The sequence below is a fragment of the Austrofundulus limnaeus genome, unplaced genomic scaffold (assembly GCF_001266775.1).
Source record: "Austrofundulus limnaeus strain Quisiro unplaced genomic scaffold, Austrofundulus_limnaeus-1.0 Scaffold276, whole genome shotgun sequence".
Classification (NCBI taxonomy): domain Eukaryota; kingdom Metazoa; phylum Chordata; class Actinopteri; order Cyprinodontiformes; family Rivulidae; genus Austrofundulus; species Austrofundulus limnaeus.
This window is the reverse complement of record NW_013952678.1, coordinates 71,238-94,654: the sequence shown is the minus strand read 5'-3', so window position 1 is coordinate 94,654 and position 23,417 is coordinate 71,238. Positions and strand designations below refer to the sequence as shown.

General features: G+C 40.1%; 4 protein-coding genes across 5 annotated transcripts in view; 1 reads left to right on the top strand and 3 right to left on the bottom strand.

Annotated features, from left to right (window-relative positions):
• poln (polymerase (DNA directed) nu) overlaps positions 1–4,698 on the bottom strand; it is an 87,254-nt gene extending 82,556 nt beyond the window's left edge. The window contains exons 1-5 of the mRNA XM_014021028.1: positions 4,475–4,698; positions 3,828–3,879; positions 3,131–3,433; positions 2,395–3,014; positions 1,456–1,559 (exon numbers count right to left, since the gene is read on the bottom strand). Coding sequence (XP_013876482.1) covers positions 1,456–1,559; positions 2,395–3,014; positions 3,131–3,433; positions 3,828–3,879; positions 4,475–4,589 — 1,194 coding nt within the window. The 5' untranslated portion in view covers positions 4,590–4,698. The remainder of the gene's footprint in view (positions 1–1,455; positions 1,560–2,394; positions 3,015–3,130; positions 3,434–3,827; positions 3,880–4,474) is intronic.
• Positions 4,699–4,751: 53 nt separating this feature from the next.
• Positions 4,752–11,878, bottom strand: haus3 (HAUS augmin-like complex, subunit 3). Of its 2 annotated transcripts, none has more exons than XM_014021029.1 (6): positions 11,773–11,878; positions 10,092–11,121; positions 9,784–9,993; positions 8,104–8,336; positions 7,244–7,529; positions 4,752–5,244 (listed from the first exon to the last, which is right to left on the bottom strand). In XM_014021029.1, the coding sequence occupies exons 2-6, from the start codon at positions 11,094–11,096 to the stop codon at positions 5,020–5,022; spliced, it is 1,959 nt and encodes a 652-aa protein (XP_013876483.1). In that variant the 5' UTR covers positions 11,097–11,121; positions 11,773–11,878; the 3' UTR covers positions 4,752–5,019. The 2 variants fall into 2 exon arrangements, with proteins under 2 accessions (XP_013876483.1, XP_013876484.1); XM_014021030.1 differs by having other exon boundaries at positions 7,295–7,529.
• A 1,881-nt stretch (positions 11,879–13,759) lies between these two features.
• nelfa (negative elongation factor complex member A) lies at positions 13,760–21,070 on the top strand. Its single transcript, XM_014021026.1, has 11 exons — positions 13,760–14,226; positions 15,722–15,893; positions 16,148–16,309; positions 16,396–16,482; positions 16,607–16,734; positions 16,815–16,884; positions 16,967–17,067; positions 17,181–17,289; positions 18,378–18,706; positions 18,797–18,896; positions 20,425–21,070. Exons 1-11 carry the CDS (start codon positions 14,017–14,019, stop codon positions 20,607–20,609), a joined length of 1,653 nt encoding a protein of 550 aa, XP_013876480.1. The 5' UTR covers positions 13,760–14,016; the 3' UTR covers positions 20,610–21,070.
• A 592-nt stretch (positions 21,071–21,662) lies between these two features.
• faah2b (fatty acid amide hydrolase 2b) overlaps positions 21,663–23,417 on the bottom strand; it is a gene marked incomplete at its 5' end in the record, with an annotated part of 15,146 nt that continues 13,391 nt past the window's right edge. The window contains 1 exon segment of the mRNA XM_014021027.1: positions 21,663–22,454. Within this exon segment, the coding sequence (XP_013876481.1) occupies positions 22,279–22,454 (176 nt within the window).

Below are 23,417 nucleotides of genomic sequence, written 5' to 3'. Positions count from 1 at the left end.
ACTGAATGTTTTAGGGCTCTAGTTTCCGTTCTTCTCTGGTCTTGGTCTCACTCTGGTCTGGATTTGGTCTTGGGTTAAGTGGTCCTGACTACATTACCTGGGGGTACCAAAAGCTCAAAACAAGCGTCAATAGCAACAGCAATATGAGCTGTTTGGCAGAGAAGATTTGGGATTTTTTTTCATGTGTGCAACCCACATACTCAGCTCCACTGCTCATCCCACAAATTTATGTTCCTTACAAATGTAGCACCATTTAAAGGGGAATTTAACAGGCTTTCCAACGATATAAGACTTATTGTCAAGAAGCATTTTTACAACAAATACTTAATCTACTAAACACACATTTCCTTACTTTTTGTGCTAAGTATATTTTGTGCAGTCCTACCAAGAAACCCTGTCTAAAAAATCCATAAACACTAAGAGCAGAGACAAAAAGCAAGACGTAAAGGATCTGAAAGTTGGCTCTAAGCACCATGTTCCAGACAAAAATACAGACAGTCGGGACACTGTCTGAGAAGCTTGCCTGAAGGTGGGACGGGGTCACACTGTTACGTGTCTGGCATACACACATTCAGCACTAACACACATCTACTCCAATGCCTTCTGTTTACAAAACATAAAAYCCCTTATTCTGTGCTTTTTTGTCTACGATAAAAAATACACAGTTAGTGCAGTTAAGTATCGTGTTCATGCATTGTCATCCCTGAGAAGCTGTAACTACCTGTATGTTCTTTGAAGTCCAGGTAAGAGATGAGGAACTTGGTATTGTTGGGTTTATTTTTTTTTAATAACAGGCCAGTTCAGTTCAAATTTGCAGGACTGTCAGCAGAGGGCTTTTTGGATAGGAATTCCTGTGTTTCAGCTCCCTGGGGAGAGTCCTTCTCATTTCCCTGTAAACACAACCCGTTTTCCTGCTGACAATGTCATGAACCTCCCCGGGGTGCTGCGCTACAGGATATAGATAGAAAAGCGAGGCAGGCCGTGGCCCRCAGCTGAGCGATGCATGGTGGGAAGAAAACAATGAGAAAGTGAAAATCAGGAGAGGAAAATGCCTCCTTGATTGTGGCAGTAAAAGTCCTGCATCTTGTATTTTCTAACCTTTTCTCTTTTTACTCTCTTTCCATCATCGATCAACACATCCCACCATAATTCCTCTCTTTGTAGTTCACCCATCAAAGGAGCTATTTATGCCCAAACAACTTTAGAAGAAGTGTTATCTTTTGTGCTGCGTCACTTCCTAAAATTTCTAATTTCACGCAAGCTAGAGTAATTTGTCAGTATGTGGAATAATCCCTTCCTCTTCCCTGAAAGAATGCAGTGTCTCCAGAAAGATGGATTAAAACACAGAGTTAAATAAAAACACATCAAAAAGTTTAGGAATAAAAGTTCAGGTTGATTTGAATCTAACGCTGTACAGTAAAAATCAGAAATGATGCTGTTTTGCCTGAGACTCACTTTGTCATGATGCTCCTGGCTGCCAAGCAGACAGGGAGGTTTGAACCCTGGTTGTCTTGCTCCACAATTTTCTGACGATCTTGGCATGGGACACTGCTTTTCATCTGAGTTTTTTTATTTAAAAAAAAAGAGTGAGAGCATTTTTGAAAGTCTGATCATCACTTTTTTTATACACATCCTGAATCAATAATCCCATTTTGTTATTTGAGCAGGTTTGAGTGAGAGCGTGGCACAAATCAGCAGTGTGTGATGGGACAAGGTCAGCCAACACTACCTGAGCCTTGTTTGGCGTAGATGCTGTTAATTGCGCTTCGGTACATGCACACGTTCGTGCGAGACCGTCAACTCAGCGTTGTCTCCGCAACTCAGACAGAAACTGTCGTGCAAACGCATTACTTCAGCACTGACCTGCTGACACTGCCACTCAGCAGAATAACAGATGAGCTGGACTTAAAGTGCAGTATTTGAATGCTTTTTCTGAGTTKTTCATTTAAGAAAGCATAAGACTTTAATAAAGTATGTTTTCAACATCATTTTTACTAATCATCCACTAACCATCCACATCAAATTTATACAGCTTTCACTGAGTGCAGAATAACACTGAAACATTTTTAAGAATTGCTCTCCTCCATACAGAAGGCATAGGGTTGATTTAAAAAGTGAGGGTTTGTTTGTTTCTTTGGGTGACTAGTTGGATACACAAATTATGTTCTGCATGGTTTATTTTTTCAGTATGTTGAAAACAAACACAAAAGCCCTCTGGCGCCCCATATTGGTGTTTAGTATTACTACAAAGGAGTTATTATGAAAGAAAGGTGTTTAAAAGACAGATTCTGTGTAATACTGCCAAAAACAAAAGAACTGAAATTTAAATACACAACTAAAAGTGATTTTGAAACAATAATTAAAGGAATGGAAGCTGACTGATGTACAACTTACCAGTAGAGTTAACCTTTTCTTCGCCACCTCTAAGGGCCACTTCCAGCACCTCTCTGTCCTCTCCTCTTTGTCTTGCCTCTGTGTTTTCTTTCAGACTTGTCTCACACTGTCTCTCTTTTTGATGGATGTCAGAGCAGTGAAGCTGTCCTACATCCATTTTTTCACTGTCTATGGCACCTTCCACTGTGACGTCCATGTTAGGATCCTTGTTGTGCTCCAGTTTAAGCTGTGGGAGTTCGGACTGGACCACTAGTCCCTCTGTTTGGTCCTTTTCCACTATTTCAGCCACAGTATGATCAATGTATTTAACTACAAAGTCACTAAGAGGCTGGCTGTTAGACTCGTTCGCCTCTCTAGCCATCCTTTCAGAGAGTTTCGACGTTATTCTGCTTCTTGAAGCGTCTTCTGGTTCGTTTCGCTCAACACTCCAGGAAGTTTTGTCTTCACGTTGTGCTCCTGATGTGTTAACTGTCTCTTCGCACACTTCAGGCCAGGATGATGGTGTGTGACAAGCTTCAGAGTGGGAATTAGGCTCTTTGGTTGGAGGTTTAAACATCTCATTGAGGCCTTCTTTGTCTGGGAATGTGTGAGGGATGAAAGACGACCCTATACATCCAGAACTTTGAGAGGGAAAACACAAATATTTTAAAAATCCTTGCTTTTTCATTATATGAACTAATAAAAGATTATCATTACAAGAAACAAGTCTATTTCAAAGCTTTTCTTTGTCTCTTACGTTCTGCATGGTGTATCTTGATGTTCAGCATGCCTGTCAGGTATTTGAAGGGACACAGAATACATGTCCTGTGTGTCAGGGCTCTTTTGCTGGGAGAACGAGAGAGTGGGGCTGGACGGGTAAGCAGGACCATCATAGATGATTCTGTTAGAGGTAGTCTGGCAATAATAGGCTGCCGTCTGAGGAGGGAACCAGCAGGAGGAGGGCTGGGATGAAGGGGGGGTCGGTGTCAGAGAGTACTGATGGGAGACTGATGTCTGAGAGCTCGGCAGCTCATTGGAGGAGGAAAATGATACCTGGTGGCTAAATCAAAGTACATGAAAAGAATTAACAGCAATCTTAGACATACTTTGGCATTTTGTCCAAGCTGACTGTTATAAGGCATTTAATTTTAATGCTGTTAAATAACGTTGATATAGTATATGTCATAAGTTTGCATTTACCAGGTCTTTAACAAAAAAATGTAATATTTCTGATAGCAATTATTGTTGAACTTCTTTCTTTGTGCTTTAATTTATACAGCTAATGAGGAGTAATCTAATAGCTTCCATATTTCTGCTGCTGAGTCACAGCAAGGCCATCTTCTGTTGGAACAAAGCCTGTTTTATTGGATTACTAAAGGTGTTTTAGCAAATATTCAGACTTGTGATTTCATGTCTTTGCATAGCCAACATTTCATCATTACCAATAACTGTACCTGTCTTTTCTTTCCACTTCAGACTCTGCATTGTTGTAATTACACCTCCCCACTAACAAACATAAGAGACCAAAATACATGAACATGACAGTACTGTGCAAAACTGTTGAGTCATTTCTTGTGTAATATTGTTTTCAAGGCACCAGGCATTGTTGTAATCTTATAAAGTGGTCAAGATCAATTTTCACTCAGGTTTTCTGAAGGTCTTTTAGTTTTTCTGCCTTTTTTCATTGATTTTTCAGTTGGATCATTATCAGATGTGTTTTACTTTAAGCCCCTTAAAAAATTCCACAAATCATTCAGGCATAACTCATATACTCACAAAAGGACTAATTATAAAAAGCAGATCAGCAACAAGGAGATCCTTTATGAATACTTGGGTGTACAGTCATCAACTACATGATAATGTAAATCTCATCTCTGATGATTGATCTGTTGAAGTTTTTTTTACTTCTGTTCTCAATTTTTTTTAAAGCACACAATAAAGGTTAGATACAATAACTAAACTGTAAATAATAACTTTAAAGACTTTCAAAAGGTTTAAAGCAACATTACCAAGACCACGTTTTAAACAATTACAAGACATTTTGGCTGCTTATAATGAAAATAACTATTTTTAAAAGTTCATTAGTCTGTTTCTGACTGACTTTGCCTCTGGTAACTGGAGAAACGTTGGTTGTCTCTGGTTTTGTCCAGATTTTGGGCACGTAGAMCAGCCAGAACCTTCAGTGCAGCCTGGGAGAGAGGGCCTGTGTACTCCATCTCCTCCCTAACTGATGATCTGCCTGCTCTGTCTGACCTTTGACTCGATCTATTAAAGACCTAAACAGAACAGAAAGAAAGCTGAGTTTAGTGATTAAATATAAAAGATTTATACTAAATAAGTAGCATGTGACAGTAGAGAAAATAAAACTTTATAAAGACTGAACTTTGAACTTTATTTTATTTATCAGACAAGTGAACAATTTATCTTCAAACTTCAGAAAACAAACATTAAGAACTTCTGTACAAAATAATCAAACTCCACATTTCACTTTCCCAATTCCATAAATCACAGTCAGCCGAGTTCATTTCTAACTTAAGAAAAACTTAATCGCATTTAACGTCAAATACAGAACAAATGTTATCAGAACAGGCGTGAAAGTAAGAGTGAGAGGTTGTCAGAGCTCCTTGGACTCCTCGTTGTTAGGCCTCACTGCTGCCCTCGGTTCGCCGTCTTCCTCTCCAGATCTTCCACTGTTTTCTGCAGCAGCCGAGCATCCAGGTGGAAGAAGATGTAGAGTTCCCTCTGCCGTCTCAGAAGGGCGTTACGGTCCAGCTCGAATCGTTTGGCTTTGACATCTGCCAGGATTTCGTGCATCACCTGTTGCAGATTCTGCATCTGAGACTCAGCTTCCACGAGCTTCTGCGTCAGCTCCTGTGGACGTGGAAGCAGAGTGGGACAGAGATAGAAAGTAAATAAACTGATGTTAAACAACAACAAATCACTTTAATCATTAAACAAATCAAGTCATCATTGTTATTTAAAAATATATATATTAAAAAAAACAATTCTTGGACCTCCTCCCACAACTGTGAGCTCCAAGAATTGTATGCACACATCACTTTTACCAGCATTAAGCTTCTATACCACTAAAGTTGTAATATATGACTCTTGCATAAAGATGTTTATTTTTGCACTACTGAGTACCCCTTCATATCTAATTTTTTTGTGTCAATGTCCCACATTCACCCATATCTGTGTCCTTGTTGTATTATACAATTAGTGKCATTCTTTGATTATTTACAATGTTAYTGGATTGTGCTATATTTAGCTGATTACTTGTTTATTGCTGTAACTGGGAAGGAGAGTAACACAATTTTAATTTTCTGAATGCACTGCACATATGAAGCATTGAACTTATTAATGTTCAATAGATAGACAGAAAACAATTGGTCCAGATGGTGGAAGAAGCAGCTAACAGTAAATAAACACTACAACAGTTTAGGGCCACAGATCAACAGTATCTGCTGGTAAAAAGTAATGTGAACACTAAGATTTTTCAATATTTTATCACTGTTGACACCATAGTTAATTTGACTTTACATTACTGCTTACATGGAATCAAAAAAATGTTTTTTTGCAAATGTAAACAAAAGCAGCAGCTAGCAGAGAAGCTTTTTTTTTTTACAATTATGTTAGTTTAAGACTAGCCTGGTTAAAATCAGCCCCTTGTTCTTCGCTTTGCTTCGTACGAGGGTCTGGACTCTCGGCTATAGAGAAGTGATTCTTGCTGGAGGCGTGGCCTCTGCTGAAGTTTAAAACGATTGGATCTGTTGGCCGTGACGTATGTGTGCCAGCTCCACTGTGAAGGAGGCTAAGCTAAGAAGCTAATAGGAAATCGTGTGTGCTGTAAACAACCCTGCTGAGAGGAGAGAAGTACCGAGCCGAACGAGACGACAGTAAATGAGAGCTCCTGCTTTGTCAGACAAATTGAATTTAATTTAATTTATTTTATTTAATTTGGAAGCCTTATCAACACGGACTGGCTTCATTCACTTCCTCCACTGCCATATGCTAAACTAACTAGCAGACACTGCGCAGAAAATCCACATTGTCGTTCAAAACTCCTGCTCTCTGACTGGCCTGAACGAAATTCTGCTGAAGTAATCCTTGTCTATGGGAGAAATCCCAGACGGAGCCGTGAAGGGAAACTAGAATTGAGTGGAACTATGTAGGAAGGCAAGGGCCAGGCTAGTTTAAAGTGCCTGTAACATCAAAATTTTGTGATAAATGTGATTGCCCTTTTTGAAAGATAACATGGATAACATAATGCAAAAACAATTTCACACCAGTGAGATGAACAGTTGTTGATATATTTGTATGTGAAGTAACAGGAAGTGATGTCAAAGGGAATGTCTGCATTTAAACAGAGCTTTGCTACAACAGCTAACAACACAGACAGCAGGGCTTTTTCTGATGTTTCTTTAGATAATTTTAGTCCCTATAAGAGAGAGATGAAGAAAAGTCAGAGTTCAAAAAAATATTGTTTTAATAAACAAGACCAGGGAGTAGAGTTCTCCTTTGATGTCACTTCCTGTTTCACTTCAGATGAGCCAAGTTCAAAAGAAAACATGCCAGTTATGTGACAAAATGCGTTAAATCATGTATTTTATGCCAATTTTCCTAAATATGAAGATATTTTCTTTGACTTTTTGTATTTGAAGGATAGGCATGTCACAGGCACTTTAAGACCAAGATTATGCAGAATTTTAAAAACCCAATATGTGACACAGAAACCCATTAGAACAATGTGCAAAAAACTAAAACTGTGCTACCAGCTTCCCTCACCAAACTGTGACCAATAATTATAAAATCCAACCAACTCACTCATCTAAACTGCTGATCAAAGAAGTGTGAAAAGAAATACACCCACCTGTGCATTGGGGCAAAGGAGCTCCTGGTCAGTACTGGATGTTGGACATACCTGTGGCCCCAAGACCAGCTGCTGGAGATCTGTGTACGAGGCCCTGTGGAGTGCCTCGCAGTCCCCGCAAAGACGGGCCACAGTGTAGTGCTGCTCACGGCGCGCTCCGGCCAGAGAGTCTCGGGCCAGCTGGAGGTTGGTCACAAGATTGCGAGCTGCCTGGTCCAAAGCTTCGTAGGTTCGAAAAGGTTCCAGCCGGCTGTGGCCTGAATCCTGCTCGAGCATCTGGAGCAGTCTGAGACGGGTGGGTATAAAAAAACACGTCAGCGTGAAAATGTGTAGAAAACATGCTGAGGACAGGACTAAAATAATGAAAAGGTCGGTTTAGAACACAGAATAATAAGACTGAGTAAACAATTTATCCTTAGTTTTCCAAACTCTCATTAACTAAAGACATAAATGAGTTGACATAAGCATAATTATAGCACTTCTTTTTGTCAATAAATAAAACATGCGCTTCTACAGTGGTGACACTAGTTAAAAATCCTGTTATGAAAACTCTAAAACAGACATCAAAGCCCCCTGTAGTCAACTTTATTTATTTWTTTTTTTTGCTTACTTTTGCAAAATTCCTGCACAAATAAAGCTTTTACATTTCAGTTTTAATCCTAAACCCACTTAGAAAAGAACACCACACTGCTGATTGACTTATCCACAATAAAACTTTAGTAATTACATAAATGTTCAAAAGTATTTTAGTCATGTACAATCATGTTTTCTTTGATGACCAACGAAGCATTTGTAGTCCTCACATCGAAACATCTGCTCTCAACAAACACCTTCAGCACACACGGTTTCAATCATCCTACCTGCTGAAAGCAGCATCCTTGCTGCTGATGATGGGATTGGGTCTCGGGTTTATTGCCAGGTCCGGCTGTGAAAGAGACTCGAACCTTAAAGATGCTGCTTTGCCTTCCTTCACCAGTCTGTCCTCGATTCCACTCAGCTGCTTCTGACATGTCTGCCACCTTCTCAGCTCCATCTCCTGAGCCAGAAGGATCAGATCAAAGGAGGCTTTTTGACGGAGTAAGTAGTCACGGACCTGTATGAAAAGATTGACAAAACCGTTACGTACAATTCACTGTTTTACTGTCACATAACAAATTAGTTGCTCAATGTCTTTTTTTTTTTTTTTTTTTTTTGGTAAAATTTCTTCAATTCTCAAACCAGAGACTTCTGATCATGACTCTTTAAAGTCAAATGTTCATATAAGTCCATTAGAATCAATCAGAACCATCCAGCACCTCTTCCCTCAGGCAGAAGGCGAAACAAGGCTTGAGGAACAGTTTCTTCCCTGAAACTGTGAGGCTCAAACTCAGTCCCTTAAACTACTATCTAAAACTTATTTATTTATAGAACTTTAGGCTATTTTATCTTTATTTTAGACTGAGCTGAGGAAGACATTTTGTTGTCCCATGTCTAAGAAATTATGAAGAATAGGATTCTTAATCTAACAAGGATATCATGACAATGGTATTTTAAATATTTTGTAACAATTATCATAAATATGCTATATGTAAGAATTTTAAATTTTTATTTAGTCTCTAAGAAAAATCATCTTAAGACCCCTTACATCAGAAAGAAGAATCATAGTATCTGAGCCTTTTTCCTGCCAAAAATTAATACTTTTAAACAATAATCTACWAACAAGAAAAACTTAACAAAACAACCTCAAATCCTTGTTGAACAACATTTCGTATGAATACACATATTTCTTTAACAAAGTRACTTTTATCATTCTCTTAAACATAAACATTGATCTGACATTTTTGACATCACTCTCCAGATTGTTCCACAGTCTTATTCCTTGTATGGAAGTACATCGTACCCTCAAACTAGTTTGAAATCCAAGTTTCACAAACATCTCTACCTCCTTCAAATTATAACCTTACACATAACCTGTAAAATATTATAATCAACCAACTCATAGAATTTCAATCATTTCAACTGATAAAATTATTTGATGTGTGACTGCAGTGTTTTCTTGTAATAATTCTTACAGCTCTTTTCTGTAAAACAAAAATACGGTTTATAATTGTTTTACATGCTTTCCCCCAGACTTCAATACAGTAAATCAAGTGTGGAACAATTGTTGCATTATACAACATATACAGAGCTCTATCATTGAATAACTCCCTTACTTTATACAGTACTCCACTAGATTTAGCAATTTTTGTTCTTAAGTGTATACTTGATGTATGTAAGTTTTGAGTGATTGGTAATGTGTCTTATTTCTCTCTGTGTGGCCCTGTTATGAACTTGTAACCTGTCCAGGGTGTCCCCTGTTTCTCAAACAGTGACTGCTGGAGATTCTTCCAGCTACACCATGACCAGAACAGAAAAAAAATACAAGTAGAAAAAAAAGTGAATGTTTTCAAACATGAGATCTTAAATCTCCTGAAAGTTAATTTGTAAGACTCGTGACGTCAGCTTCATGTGTTTACCACAGAAATAGGCTCAGTGTGTAATCAGTGGTGTCAGCTACCGACCTGGTCCTGCCTGGATGTGTAGTAGTTCTGCCTGGCGAGTTGCAGCTCCAGGTCCCCTCTGACGACGGGAACGTTAAGCAGCCTGGCTGACTCTCTAAGTGCAGCCGGGACCGGTCCATKGAGCAGAGCTTCTAGTTCAGCCTCCACAGCCTGCAGCTCTTTTCTGGACACAACTTCCCGTACGTGCAGCAAGGAGGAAGTGGAAATGCTCTGACACAGTAAGGTGGAAGATACAAGGTTTTTTTTTTTTGTAAGAATAGTGACRGTGATCATAACACAGACAAAAATCTTGTGTAGATTTGCTTTACCTTAGTATGACAAGCCTTTTCAGAGAGCCAGTCTAATCCAGCTTTAAAGCTCTCCTCCTCTGCCATAGCTTGCATCAGCTGATGCTGAGCCACAACATGTGCCCACTGAAGTCTACCCATCTCTGTCCTCTTGCGCTCAACACCACAATTCACGCCCTCTCTCCTCTTACCCTCAGCTTCATCTACTCCATCATCACAAGAGCTGAGGTCAAGGACCCTGAAGTGCTCAGAGCAAGACGTGTCAACAATGTCAGAAATACCCTGAAAAAAATGCTTTTGTGTGAAGGCAGCTAGAGTTTTGGTGTTGAGCTCCTCCTGATTCAGGTAAGGATCCAACGTGAGCTGAGAGAGGAGGACAGCAGGCTTTTGGGTGTTTGACTGGGCGACAGAGTTTTTTTCCTGCTTGGTTTCTGGCTGAGGGAGATAAGAGGCCAGTCTGCTCACCTTACTGGTTAGGTCTTGTAGCATTGTGTTGGTGTCAGCATTCTCAGCTCCGATCAAAGCACCGGCTTCCTTCAGCTTGCGCGCCTCACTGTCCAGCTCTACAGTGAACTGCAGGTCAACGTCGGCAAGGGACGTGGCCACAACCTGCAACTTGTTGTAGCGCCGTTGCTTCAATTCTTTCTCCTTACTCAGCGCCTGGACTTCGGCCTCCAGGTCCTCTATGGCCAAGTCATCTTCCTGTGCAAACCCGGAGGATGAAGAAGAAAAGGGCCCTGAGACGTTTGCGTTGCTCCCATCTGACGGTCCGATGGTTTTAAGGACCTCGCCCAATGCTGCTTCGTCCAGAATTGGCTTGCCAGACTTCCGTAGCTCCTGAAAGGCAGCCGCCTCCTCTGTGCTAAGAACGTTGCTCCGGTTGAGGGTGCGACAGACAAAGCGCAAGAAATGAAGGTTCTCCGGGGCAGAGTCAAACAGCCAATCAAACTCAGAGCCCTTCAGCGAAGACGCACCGGGATAACCCAGACGACCCAGGGTCTCCACAAAATGGGCACCATTTAACATGTTTCACCTGTTTGTTCCCTTTTCGCTGCGCAGATTAGTGTTATATTTGAAAGATAAAAGAACAAACAGTCAGTAATGCTAAGGCAATACATACATTTAAATAATATACGTTACGACATTATATTTTACAGTAATCGTTTAACAAAAACATCTGGATGAGCAAATAGTCAAGTGTGACAGCAAGTGTAAAAAAAACAATGTGTAAAACAAAGAAGTTATGTGATGCTTTTAAAAATATATACTATTTTAGTTATGTTTTAGATATATTAGTTAGGACAACGCTAAGATGGATGTGATTAAAAAGAAAATCTAAAGCAGCAAAAGAGTATCAAATAATTCACTGTTTGCACAAGTCTCACATCCTCCCTCAACTACCGTTTAACCTTGAGTTAAATAGATGCACTTAAGTTGTCAGTGTCTTCATAGTGTCATCAAAACCTTTTCAACTCAATACTTATAAAATGAAAATAAGTTTGGAACAGTTTGTTGTAATAAGCCACCGAAAATTTGGGTCACGAGCCTATTTGGGTCAAATAAGCTCGCGACGCCTAGCTTACTAGCTACAATTAACGGGCTTATTCGCGGCTAGTCTGTCCACGGCAGCTAAATACTGTTTTCCCAGTAGGCTTATTGATTCTTCTCGGTTTTATTTGTACGGTTTTGAGTAAATACTTACAGTTTTTCTTTTAAAATGCTCGCAGTTTTCCAGCACACCCGGATAACTTCTCCCGCCCAGCGTCCAAAATGAATGTGCGTAATCACGCAGGCGGCCAGAGACGATGTACGTCCTCACGTAAAAGGCAGGGCTTAATTTTAACCAATCACATTTGAGAACGGAAACGCGTCTCCTCCTTCTTTTCATTGGCCAAAATGTTGACACAGAAGGAATTTGTTTCCGGTAGATGATGTCCATCCACATACATACACAGTGATGGAAGCACAACAGCATAAGACAGTGGTTCCCAAACTTTTTATCTTCTGACCCACAAAATATCCATGGCAAAAACTTGTGACCCCAAATATTATTGGTCTGAGTACACGAACTTTGTTAATAACCCTAAAAACACAGGCTTTTTGACAACCTAAACAGCTTGTACACAAATACAAATACTTATTTATAATTTTTGTGTGTTTTTGTAATAGTTATAGGGAAAATATTACATTAGCAAATATTTTTGTTACCCTTTAAATTGATTTCTGGTGATTATCCAAGGTGCTTCATGACCAATAATTGGGTTCCAAGCCCAACTTTAGGAACCAAAGTGCAGTGGTTCCCAAACTTTTCAGCTTTTTAACCACAAAATAACAGTAGTAGAGACATGTACCCCCAACTATTTTTGGATGATAAACATTTGTATCAGGTTAACTAAACATGGGCATAGTAACAATATTTTTATACTTCATGAATCCATTTTAAATGCACTAACCTCACTCCTTTGTAACAACTAAGGCAAAAATGTAATTAATTCAGAAAATATTTTCAGGACCCCACATTGATGTTTCGAGACCCCACTTTGGGTCCCGAYCCCAACTTTGGGAAACACTGGCATAAGACATAAACATTATAGTCTGTGGATTATTCTAGTTAAGAGGTCTAGTGTTTGGGATTGTTCATCAGGGAGATGGCCWGGGGGAAGAAGCTGTTTTTGTGTCTGGATGTTTTTGAGSATGAGGCTCTATGGAAGTTGAAAGAGGCTATGCCCTGTGTGTGTGGAGTCTGATATTCTCTGCCCGTTTCCTGGTTCTTGTGGTGTACAGGTCCTGAAGCGTGAGCAGGGCAGTAAATCCTCTGTTGGGCCTTCTTGAGGATGGAACTGATGTTGGTCTCCCACATCAATACAAATACATCAAAGTTGTGCTTTGTAATTTTGGCCACAAGATGTCACAAAAAAAGGACTGTGTTGAAAAGCTTCGCGTTTCAGAAAAGTTTCATTCTGTCTTCACTACTGTAAATCCAAGTTTGAAGGTAATGATTTCAGTCCCCTCTCTGTAAATTGCAGCAACTCTAAAATATTAATGGTTTTCATACATCTAGTTCTATTTAACTGCACATYTTTCCCCATCTTGTACGTTTGTCTGCCTTTTGGCAATGGAGTTTTGATATAATTGTCAGCAAACATGAAACTGTATTAATGTATACAGCATTTTTAATCAACTCCATTAATAAAAAAAAGATCCATTCATTATCTTGTATTCATTTCTTCCTTTCAGGGTCACAAAACAAAATTTTGCTTTCTGGTTCCTCACATTTTCAATCGAGGTGTCACCAATTTTGAGTTTCATAGATAAGATTTCATTTGTATATTTGTAAATGTTAAATTGGTTAAAGAAGATTAAATCAAACGTGAATAAATAAATAAATAAACTCAGATGTCAGCATTGTCAATAAAAGGAACTTCTTTAAAAATCTTATAGAAACGTGTTTAAGAACTCTCAATAACTGGAAGTTTTTGTAATTTAATTATTTTTTATAATATATTTAACATTTAAAATGTTTAGTATAAATGACCTTAATAATCAGAGATGCTTGACATCATCCAACTTTTTATTATTGGTAAAGTTCACTTTCACAAATTTGAAAGGTTACACTTGTTTACATTTTCAAGAATTTTTATTATTACTTTTACATCCTTCACGTTTTTAAGGCATTTTATTTGAACTTTGATAAGAAACAAAATGTTGGAAACTTTTATCTGGTTTGTAAAAAGAACATAACGGTGTTATATCWTTGATAAAAGATAATCTTTAAAACCTTTAAACGCAACTTGTCAAAACAAAAAGACCCACAGCAAGGACTACCTCCTTTTCGTTTGTTTTTATTGATAAAAGGTTCCCCGCTCCTGTGTGGGCGGGGTCCTGACTGCTGTTTTCTTAGGTAGCCTGTTAAAATGCCCGAACTCAAAACACTTCTTTTTCCAAGATGGCGTCGATGAAGGACAGCGACACCGGCCTGTGGCTTCACAACAAGCTGGGCTCCACGGACGAGCTCTGGACGCCTCCGAGCATCGCCTCSCTCCTCACCGTGTCGGTAATCGACAACATACGGCTGTGCTTTTCGAGCTTATCGCCGCCGGTGAAGCTCAAGCTGCTGCTTGGGATGCTGCATCTTCCCAGGCGGACGGTTGACGAGGTGGGTCGCTCAGCTTTACTGTTCTGTTCTTTTTATTTATTTGTTACACCGATAGGTCGGAGACGTTGATACAGATCATCCACCTTCAAGATACGGGTTTACTTCAAGAATAGCGGATCAAAACACTGAGCGTCGCGTCTGTCTGCCTGCCTGACTTAAAACTAAACATGATTATGGACGGMGGCTAACTCCTCGAGCTAACGTAACATATTTATTCTTCCGCCTCTTCCTGAAGTTTTCACCCCGGWTAAAAGTCGACCTCTAGCTAGCACGAACACCGAGCTGCTCTGTGGCTAAATGTTTTCGTTGTTAGGTCCGTTTTCTCCCCGGAGAAGCTCGCCAGCTGAGGCGGGTGACATTAGCCTGGTGGCTCGCTGACAGACATTGTGSTGGACGAAGGAAGGACGCAGAGTTTTAGCTGCGCTGGAGGGCGGAACCAAAGTTTCAGTCCGACATATCACCGCTCAGCTTCCTCTGCCCTGTCATCGGTTTGTCCAACATATTCACTCAGAAAGTGACTTTAATGCGAGCTTTTAATCCTTAGTCCACAMAATTTAAACCATTACGTGTTGTGTCCGTAGATATTTATTTTGAACTCTTATTTTAAGTTTGAAACATGAAAAACKCACATTTAGGTGTTTATTTTCCTCCATCTTTGCACTGCACTTTCATGCAAATGTTCTTTTTTGAAATGCTTCATTTGCTTATATGTTTTGATCCCTTTTTTGCATGCTTATTATGTAACAGCTGATGACATGCAGTGGGGAAGTTGTGAAATGCAACGATTTCAAGTGCAACAAATTGTGTTTATTGTGAACAAAACGTCCGGTAAAAGTTTTGACATCAGACCTTGTGCTGAACTCTTCTTTTACAGTCATTTTTGTTTTTGTATTGTGGTCAATCTGATGTCCAGAATGATCCATGATACAAATAAATTTTGTAGGTGATGGGTTTATTATATACCATACTGAATACATGCTATTAAAGCATTTTTTATGTTATAGGGAAGTTAGGCACTTTTTCCCCAGACGTTTATTCTTAATTATAGTGTTATGGATGCATACTGTGGTTATTGATATATTGAACCAAAAAATATTCAAAGTAAATTTTAAGTCTCGGGTTTTTATGATTTATGGTTATTTTAATAAACCTGACTTGATTTCAATCTATTTTATCCTAGTTAGTTGTAGAAGTAGAAGTGTGTACACATAAATTGTAATCTTTACTCTATTTTCACTATACATTTTATATCTTAGTGTTTTTATAATTCACACTAGAGAATTGCACCTTAAATTTTGTTATGATTGTTGCTGACAAAGATTMTGGTTGTGAAAATGTGGAGATGAATGCAGAACATACATAATCGTTCATGCAAACAAGACAGGACTAATCTGAGTAAAGATTTACCTCAATCCTTTGCACTGTAAGTGAATTCCGACCGTTGCTGTAAATGTGTGTTGGCTTTTCCACTAATGCTTGCTCTGTCTCTACACAGATGAAGGAGGCCCTGTCGGAGATAATCCAGCTGGCTACGGTGGATTCAGAACCCTGGGTGCTGATGGTTGCAGATATCCTCAAGTCCTTCCCAGACACCGGCTCCTTGAATCTGGACCTGGAGGAGCAGAATCCAAACGTGCAGGATATTCTCGGAGAGCTCAGGGAGAAAGGTTAGGGTTGTGTGTTTCTTTTCTTTGATCATCGTTTTGATATCATCTATGCAAATTAAACCCTTTGAGATGAAAGCAAAGATTAATCAAGAGCAAATTTACACCAAAGTTTAGAAAAGTTGATCAAAATCAGAAACAGCAAACTTAGTTTCACATCATTGTATTAATAAAATGTTCTGTTTAGCACTTCCAAATGATAGCAGATTAGTTATGCTGTCTTGTTATTGATCTCTYCCTCTCCTCCTCCTCCTCAGTGAGTGAGTGCGAGGCATCTGCCATGCTGCCTTTGGAATGTCAGTATCTGAACAAGAGTGCACTGACCACTCTAGTGGGACCCCTCACACCCCCCGTTAAACATTTCCAGCTCAAGAGGAAGCCCAAGAGCGCAACGCTGCGAGCAGAACTGCTACAGAAATGTAAGTTACATAAATATCAGTGGCTTTACACACAAAAGAAAAACTTTTTTTTGCTTTAAGTTTGTTTTTCTCCACTTCTAATGTAGCAACAGAGACGGCTCAGCAGCTCAAAAAGACGGCTACGCCTTTCCACGCCAAAGGCAGAGGATTGGTCAAAAAGATGGACACGACAAGTGAGTTACAGACCCCCACAGATTTATAAAAATGATCCTAAACCAGGTCAAATCTTCAAATTTCACGATAAGTTCGAATACTTGACTCCTTTCGTCGTTACTGATTTGTGCACGTTTGTTTCAGCTCCCCTCAAAGGGATTCCTAAAGCTCCGTTCCGCAGCCCCACAGCTCCCAGTTTATTCAGCCCCCCCAGTAACCGGACCCCCATCGCTCCCCCACGAACACCCCTGCGGAAGGAGAGAGGCGCTAAGGTTTGTTCTATTGTATGCGAGGCTCTACTGCTCAAAGGAGATTGGAAAGATTTTAAATATTTTTTTAAATTATTTTTCAGCTTTTAGATATTTCAGAGTTGGATGCGGTTGGAGCTGGAAGAGAGGCCAAAAGGAGAAGAAAGACTTTGGGTAAAAATGTGTATAAATGACATTTATTAGTTCAGAGATGTGTAATATGTAAACTTAAGGTTTTTTGTGTGTGTGTGCACAGAAACAGAAGTTGCAGACAAGGCAGCTAAAGAAGAGGCGGCAGCAGCAGCGGTGGTGGAGAACGCCACACCAGACTACGCTGCCGGTCTCGTCTCTGCACAGGTACTCAGACGAGTCTCCAGTTTTATCTCAGAATCTCTCTCCTCTGTCTGATTTTCTTTCTTGCAAAAGAACCTTTATCAAACACTTGTTTTTTTTTTTTGTTTGTYCTTCAGAAACTGGGGGCGCTCAACGAGAATCCTCTGCCATCGACCAGCTACCTTCCAGCTACGCCCAGCATGGTTCCCTCCTCATCTTACATTCCCAGCTCCGAGACACAGCCAGGTGAGTGAAGCCACTCGCAGGCCTGGACTTGAATTTAAAGGGGTCTCTGATTAGTTGTAAMATTAGACTTTATTTGATAAACATTTATTTTAACTGTAAAATAAAGACTGTAAAAATACTGTAGGCTGTTAAGTTTTGTAAATTTTTTGAATTTTATTTTTTAACACGGATGGGGCCCATTTTATTTACACACAAAGCATTCTGGGTAAATGATGACATGGATAGGTCATCGGTGTGAGCGAGCTATATCCACCCTGAAGGTTAATCTTGGACAATATCTGATGATCGACTCTTTTAAATGAAACCAGAGAGCGTTGACAGAGAGGAGAAGGTAGAAATGACTCAGCCTGTAACTGAAAATATAGATGGAGGACAACAGAGCTGCTTCATGGAAGAAGAACCTCAGCTTAGTCTGTTAGCCTTCATGCTAGCGCCGACGCTGTATTGCCTGCCGAATGTATTAGCTTGGTGCTAGCATGTCAAACAAGCTAAACTGAGGTCCTCCATCCATATTTTCAGTTGCAGCTGAGTCATTTTTGCATTCCCATCTCTGTCATGTGGCTGGAGGACCTCAGTGACGAGAGGAGAATGTGTAGCGCTGAACTAATACATATGCATGGTGATAAGTGTCAGGGCTAGCGCGAAGGCTAACAGGCTAAGCTGAGTTTCTTCTTCTATGAAGCAGCTCTGTTGTCCTCCATCCATATTTTCAGTTCCAGGCTGAGTCATTTCTACCTTCTCCTCTCTGTCAACGCTCTCTGGTTTTATTTAAAAGAGTTGATCATCAGATATTGTCCAAGATTAACCTTCAGGGTGGATATAGCTCGCTAGCAGCCTCGCACTGAGGACCTATCCATGTCATCATTTACCCAGAATGCTTTGTGTGTAAATAAAATGGCCTCGTCTGTGTAATATAGTTTAAAAATGATAAAAACTAAACAGCCTACAGTATTTTTACAGTCTTTATTTTACAGTTAAAATAAATATTTATTAAATAAAGTCTAATGTTACAACTAATCATGGATCCCTTTAAAGAATGGCATCAGAAATTATGTTGATTCCTTTGTTTTTCTCCACCTCCTCCCCAGCAAACGCCGGCGGTTCAGGGCGGGACGCGCTGCAGGCGGCTCGCCAGCCAGAGGAGTCCACCGCGGCACCCCCCGGCGCCGGCTCAACTTTACCAAACCAGTACAAACAGAGGACGCCCATGTACAACGCCAGCACCGCGGCAAACCCCGCAACCCCCACATCCCCCAGTACGCCAGCCTCCACCCCGGCCAGCAACGGGCCCCCGGCAGCCGCCACCGCCAGCCAACCAGAGACCCCCACTCAGCCTCCCAGCACCCCACAGACCCCCACCCCGGCACCAGCGCCTACACCACAGCAGCCACAGCCCAAAAAGAACCTCTCGCTCACGGTACGACGGAAAATCTGATTTCTTCAAAGGCTCGTTTTTGAATCTTCATCTTCTTGATACTAAATGTGTCGCACGCTGTTCGCTCCTCAGAGAGACCAGATGTACGCGGCCCAGGAGATGTTCAAGACCGCCAACAAGGTCACCAGACCAGAGAAGGCTCTCATCCTGGGGTTCATGGCCGGATCCAGAGGTACGAGAAGTTCCAGCTGTGTGATCAGAGAGGAAAACTGTTGTTTCATTAATGTTTCCCTCAATGACGCCCTGAGTGTCACTTAGGTGTAAAAACACAACTCATTGTTTAATCTGTTATTAACGAATGAGCTGTTACAGTGTAATACATAACATCTAAACTAATGAACCCTACAAAGAGTCATAAGTAACAAAGATCAGAAACCAGACACTTTAAGTACACCTCTTCAGTCACTTGTTAACACAAACCACTCATCAGCCAATCCAATGTCAGTATCTTAAAGTGTCTGTGACATGCATATTCTTCAAATACAAAAAGTCAAAGAAAACATCTTTATATTAAGAGAGTTGGAATAATACACGATTTAACCCATTTTGTCCTATAACTGGCATATTTTCTTTTGAACTTAGCTCAGCCAAAGTGAAACAGGAAGTGACATCAAAGGGGAACTCTTCAACAAAGAAAACTCTCTGGTCTTTGTTTATTGAAACAATCTTATCTGAACTCTGACTCTTCATCTCTCTGATATTGACTCAAAATAATCTAAAGAAACATCAGATTCTTCTCTACAGTCTGAGTTATCAGCTGTTGTAGCGATGCTCTGTTCACATGCAGACATTCCCCTTTGACATCACTTCCTGTTACTTCACAGGAAAATATCTCAACAACTGTTCATCTCAGCGACATGAAATTCCTTTTGCATTATTTTATCAATGTCCTCTTTCTAAAAATGAATTCATATGTATTACAAAGATTTGGTGTCACAGGCAATTTAATGTGTTCAGACATCTAGACACGATGAAGACAATTAGCTGAAGTTCAAACCGAGCATCAGAACAAAGAAGAAACATCGAACAATGTGTGGTTGTTGGTGCCAGTCAGGCTGGTTGGAGTATTTCAGAAACTGATCCACTGTCATTGTCACAAACATTTCCTCGTGAATTGTGCACAAAATTGTTGAGTTGGCAGCCCTTGATTGGCTGATTACCATACTGATGTGTATAATACAACTAAAGTAAAAATCGAACAGTTTTCTCCATTACCACATCCGGCATTTTGAAGGTGGCCAGGAAAGATTTGTCATCTGAAAAATGAGGGGGAAAAAATCTGGGGAGTTTTTTGTTGCGATCTCATTAAATCCGTCCAATCTAACGATAAAGAATTAAATGGACGTTTTCAACAGATCAAATAATTAATGTTATAATAGTTGGTTTATTTTCATGGACAGTGTTGTTGAAGCAGCTTTAAGTCTTTTCACATTGGTTTCAATGAAAAGAAAAGGGCCGTAGTTTCCTCTGTAGCTCTCACTAAAGGCACGTTTTGCACAATTATTTTAACATAAAAAATATTAGCTGTTCTGCTTTTTTAATGTATTAATAAAAAATAATAAGAATTCTTCAGAACTCCTAAAGTGCAAACCAAAAATTATAAGAAACGTCAGCCTGTCAGAACTTCACTTCCATGTAATTCCATTTGATGGTTGTTTTTGTTACATCTACATGTAACCATTTTGCTTCCCGTCCTACAGAGAACCCGTGTCCAGAGCAGGGTGACATCATTCAGATCAAGCTGAGCGAGCACACAGAGGTTCTGCCCAAAGCCGACGGCACCGGCAGTACCACCATGCTGGTGGACACAGTCTTCGAAATGAACTATTCGACAGGACAGTGGACCCGCCTGAAGAAGTACAAACCCATCACAAATGTTTCCTGAGGGGCTCGGCTCACTACGAACGCGTCTGCGTACACTTCATGGACACGTTTATACACCGACACACAAAAAACATGGGCCAAATCGAGCTCTGAGACGTTAAGGAGAGAAAGATCCTCCCTTTTACCACACCGCCAAAATGGAGAACTTATTTTTGTTTTGTTTCTTTCCTCTTACACTTTGTTTTTCTTTCTTTTTTTAAAAAAATCTGCTTTTGAATCCTGAGACTGTTTCAGGAGGGAGCAGACAGCTCTCTTTACTGTCGGGGACCTTCAAGCATTTGTGCCGTGGTGCAAGAAGGTCCAGAGAGAGAAGAATGACTATCTTTCTGTATGATGTTTTCAGCTTTGGCCCTTCAAAACTAAAAAAAAAAAAGGAAAAAGTTTTGTGATTAAATATGAGGTCTGCAATGTCTGTCATTAGCAGTGACCAAAATTATAATAAAAAAACACAAGGGCCATGAATGCTTCGTAGTTTTGTTTGGATCTTTCTGTCTGATTTACATTTATCCCTCTCCAAAAGAAGGGACTGAAATAAAGAACAATGAAGGGTTTGTTTTTACTGCACAGAGCGGAYGCAGTGTAAATCTGTGGAAAGAAGAGTCATTTTGACATTAATTTTGTTAAAAATGGACATKGTCACCATAAAGTTATTTTTCTTTTTCTTTTTTTCACACACTGAGTTGTAACAACTGCCTTCAATTCTCCTACCCCACACAGCAACGATTAGGTGGGTCAGATGTGATTTCCCAGAGGTGGTCCATGTATGGCCCAGCTCCACTTAACCAAGGCACAACTGTACCATTTGTAGCACTGACAGATTAGGGCCATATAAACCAAACCACAGCTGGGCCAGTTGTGGCATGCCATCCTAAAAACAGTGCCATCATAACCAGATCTGGCCCTCCTCTGTCTGCAATGTCACTGCTGCTAGTTATGGAGTGACAAGTAGCTTTGATAGCTAAGATTTGTGTGCCTATCAATCAGCTGATGTTATCTAAGATTTGTGATTTKTTGTATGAAACACCTGCTAAAAAAAGCTCAAGACCAGAGAGAATAAAAGTCAAGACTTTTTTTATTAATTAAAACAAGTTGAAACATAAAACAGGCACCTGAACTGCCGAGCCACCGTAATACAACATTTAGATTATCATGATGTTTAGATTTATTTTGTCTATTTGTATTGTTGAAATGACAGGTAAGTCTTGTCTTTTAAAYTTCTAATGTGTAATAATTAGAACACATCTATCTTCTTGATTCATTCTCTTCTTCCTCACTTAATCTCCGTAAAGTCCTTTGGTCAGTTATAGGTTTAATGTGTGTCCATATTTTTGTTAGCTCTAAATGGTACAGCTGTTGCTGGAGCACAAACACTTTTTATCTTAAACGTAGGAGGATTTATGTGAATACGACAAATGCTCAAGCTGCTGAACTCTGCTCTGAAAATGTGATTTCCAGCTCAACTTTCAGTTTTTGAAAAGCTGTCTAACCTGTAAAAGATGGAATTATCTCATCAGAATGAGAGTTCATAATAGTGCAAAAAGAAAATCTGAAACATTCATCTCTCGGACTGTGCCTCTGTGTTTGTACTGCAGGCAGTGGGGCAGAAACACCGCGACCCCCACCCAACAGTCTGGGCTTTTGGTAACGGCTGTGTGTGTTTGTGTGTGTGTTTAGTTTGCTCCAGGTTCCCTCCAACCTCCGAATGCCTTCTCCAAGTAGATGGCCATGGCGAGGGTCAGGTGGTCCTGAAGCTTTCCTGCGACGACCTGCACACCTAGAGGCAGACCCTCCTCACTCAGACCCAGAGGACACTGGGTCACAGGCAGCCCCAGGATATTCAGAACACCTGAGGGTGGAACACACACGTAATAAACCAGAGTGCCACTTCATGTAATCGGCCTTCAAATTCAGTCATCGAAAGATGAAGCCCCTGAATTTGGACACTTTCTTTTAAGATTCATTACTTGACAAAAACCTAACCTTCTCATTATCAGTCATGAGTGGCTGCTGCTGACTGGTTCTTTGATTCACTAAAACTCAAAACAATGAGAGAGGCTAAGGAAGAACTGTAGATTTATACAAGTTGGGAATGGAGCCATTTGTAAGGAATCATCAAAGATTGATCTTTTTGGCCTCAAATGACGAGATGTATTTTTGGAGGGGGTCAAGGTGAGGTTTTCAATTATAACATTATACCAACTGTCAAGCACGGTGGTGGTAACATCATGTTATGGTAGGGTTGGGCAGTATTGATCTTTTTCATACAGACATATCTAGGTAATACCATGGTATAGGGCAGTGGTCCCTAAAGTTGGGGTTGGAACCCACAGTGGGGTCCTCAAACATCAAGCTGGGGGTCCTGAAAATATTTTCTGAATTACACTAAAAAAATACAACTAAAAACATTCTTTTTTTGCCTTTGTTGTTACAAAATAATAAGGTTAATGTACTTAAAATGGACAAAAATAGCATAATAAATAATGGCACTATGCTCTTGTTTATTTGACGTGAAAATGTTTACCAACAGACAACATTCGGGGGCACAGGTCTCTGCTGCTGGTATTTTGTGGGTCAAAAGCTGAAAAGTTTAGGAACCACTGGTATAGGGTATTACCAGAGCAGTGCTGAAAGGGGCGGTGTATGGTCTGTGGCGTGTTGAGTTACTTTCTCCCTCTCTCCGTCGCCAAACATTCAACTTTGGCGTAGGCCTGTCACGATAACAAATTTTGCTGGGCGATTAATTGTCTCACAAATTATTGCGATAAGCGATAATATTGCCTGTTGACCATTTTATAACTAATAATTATAA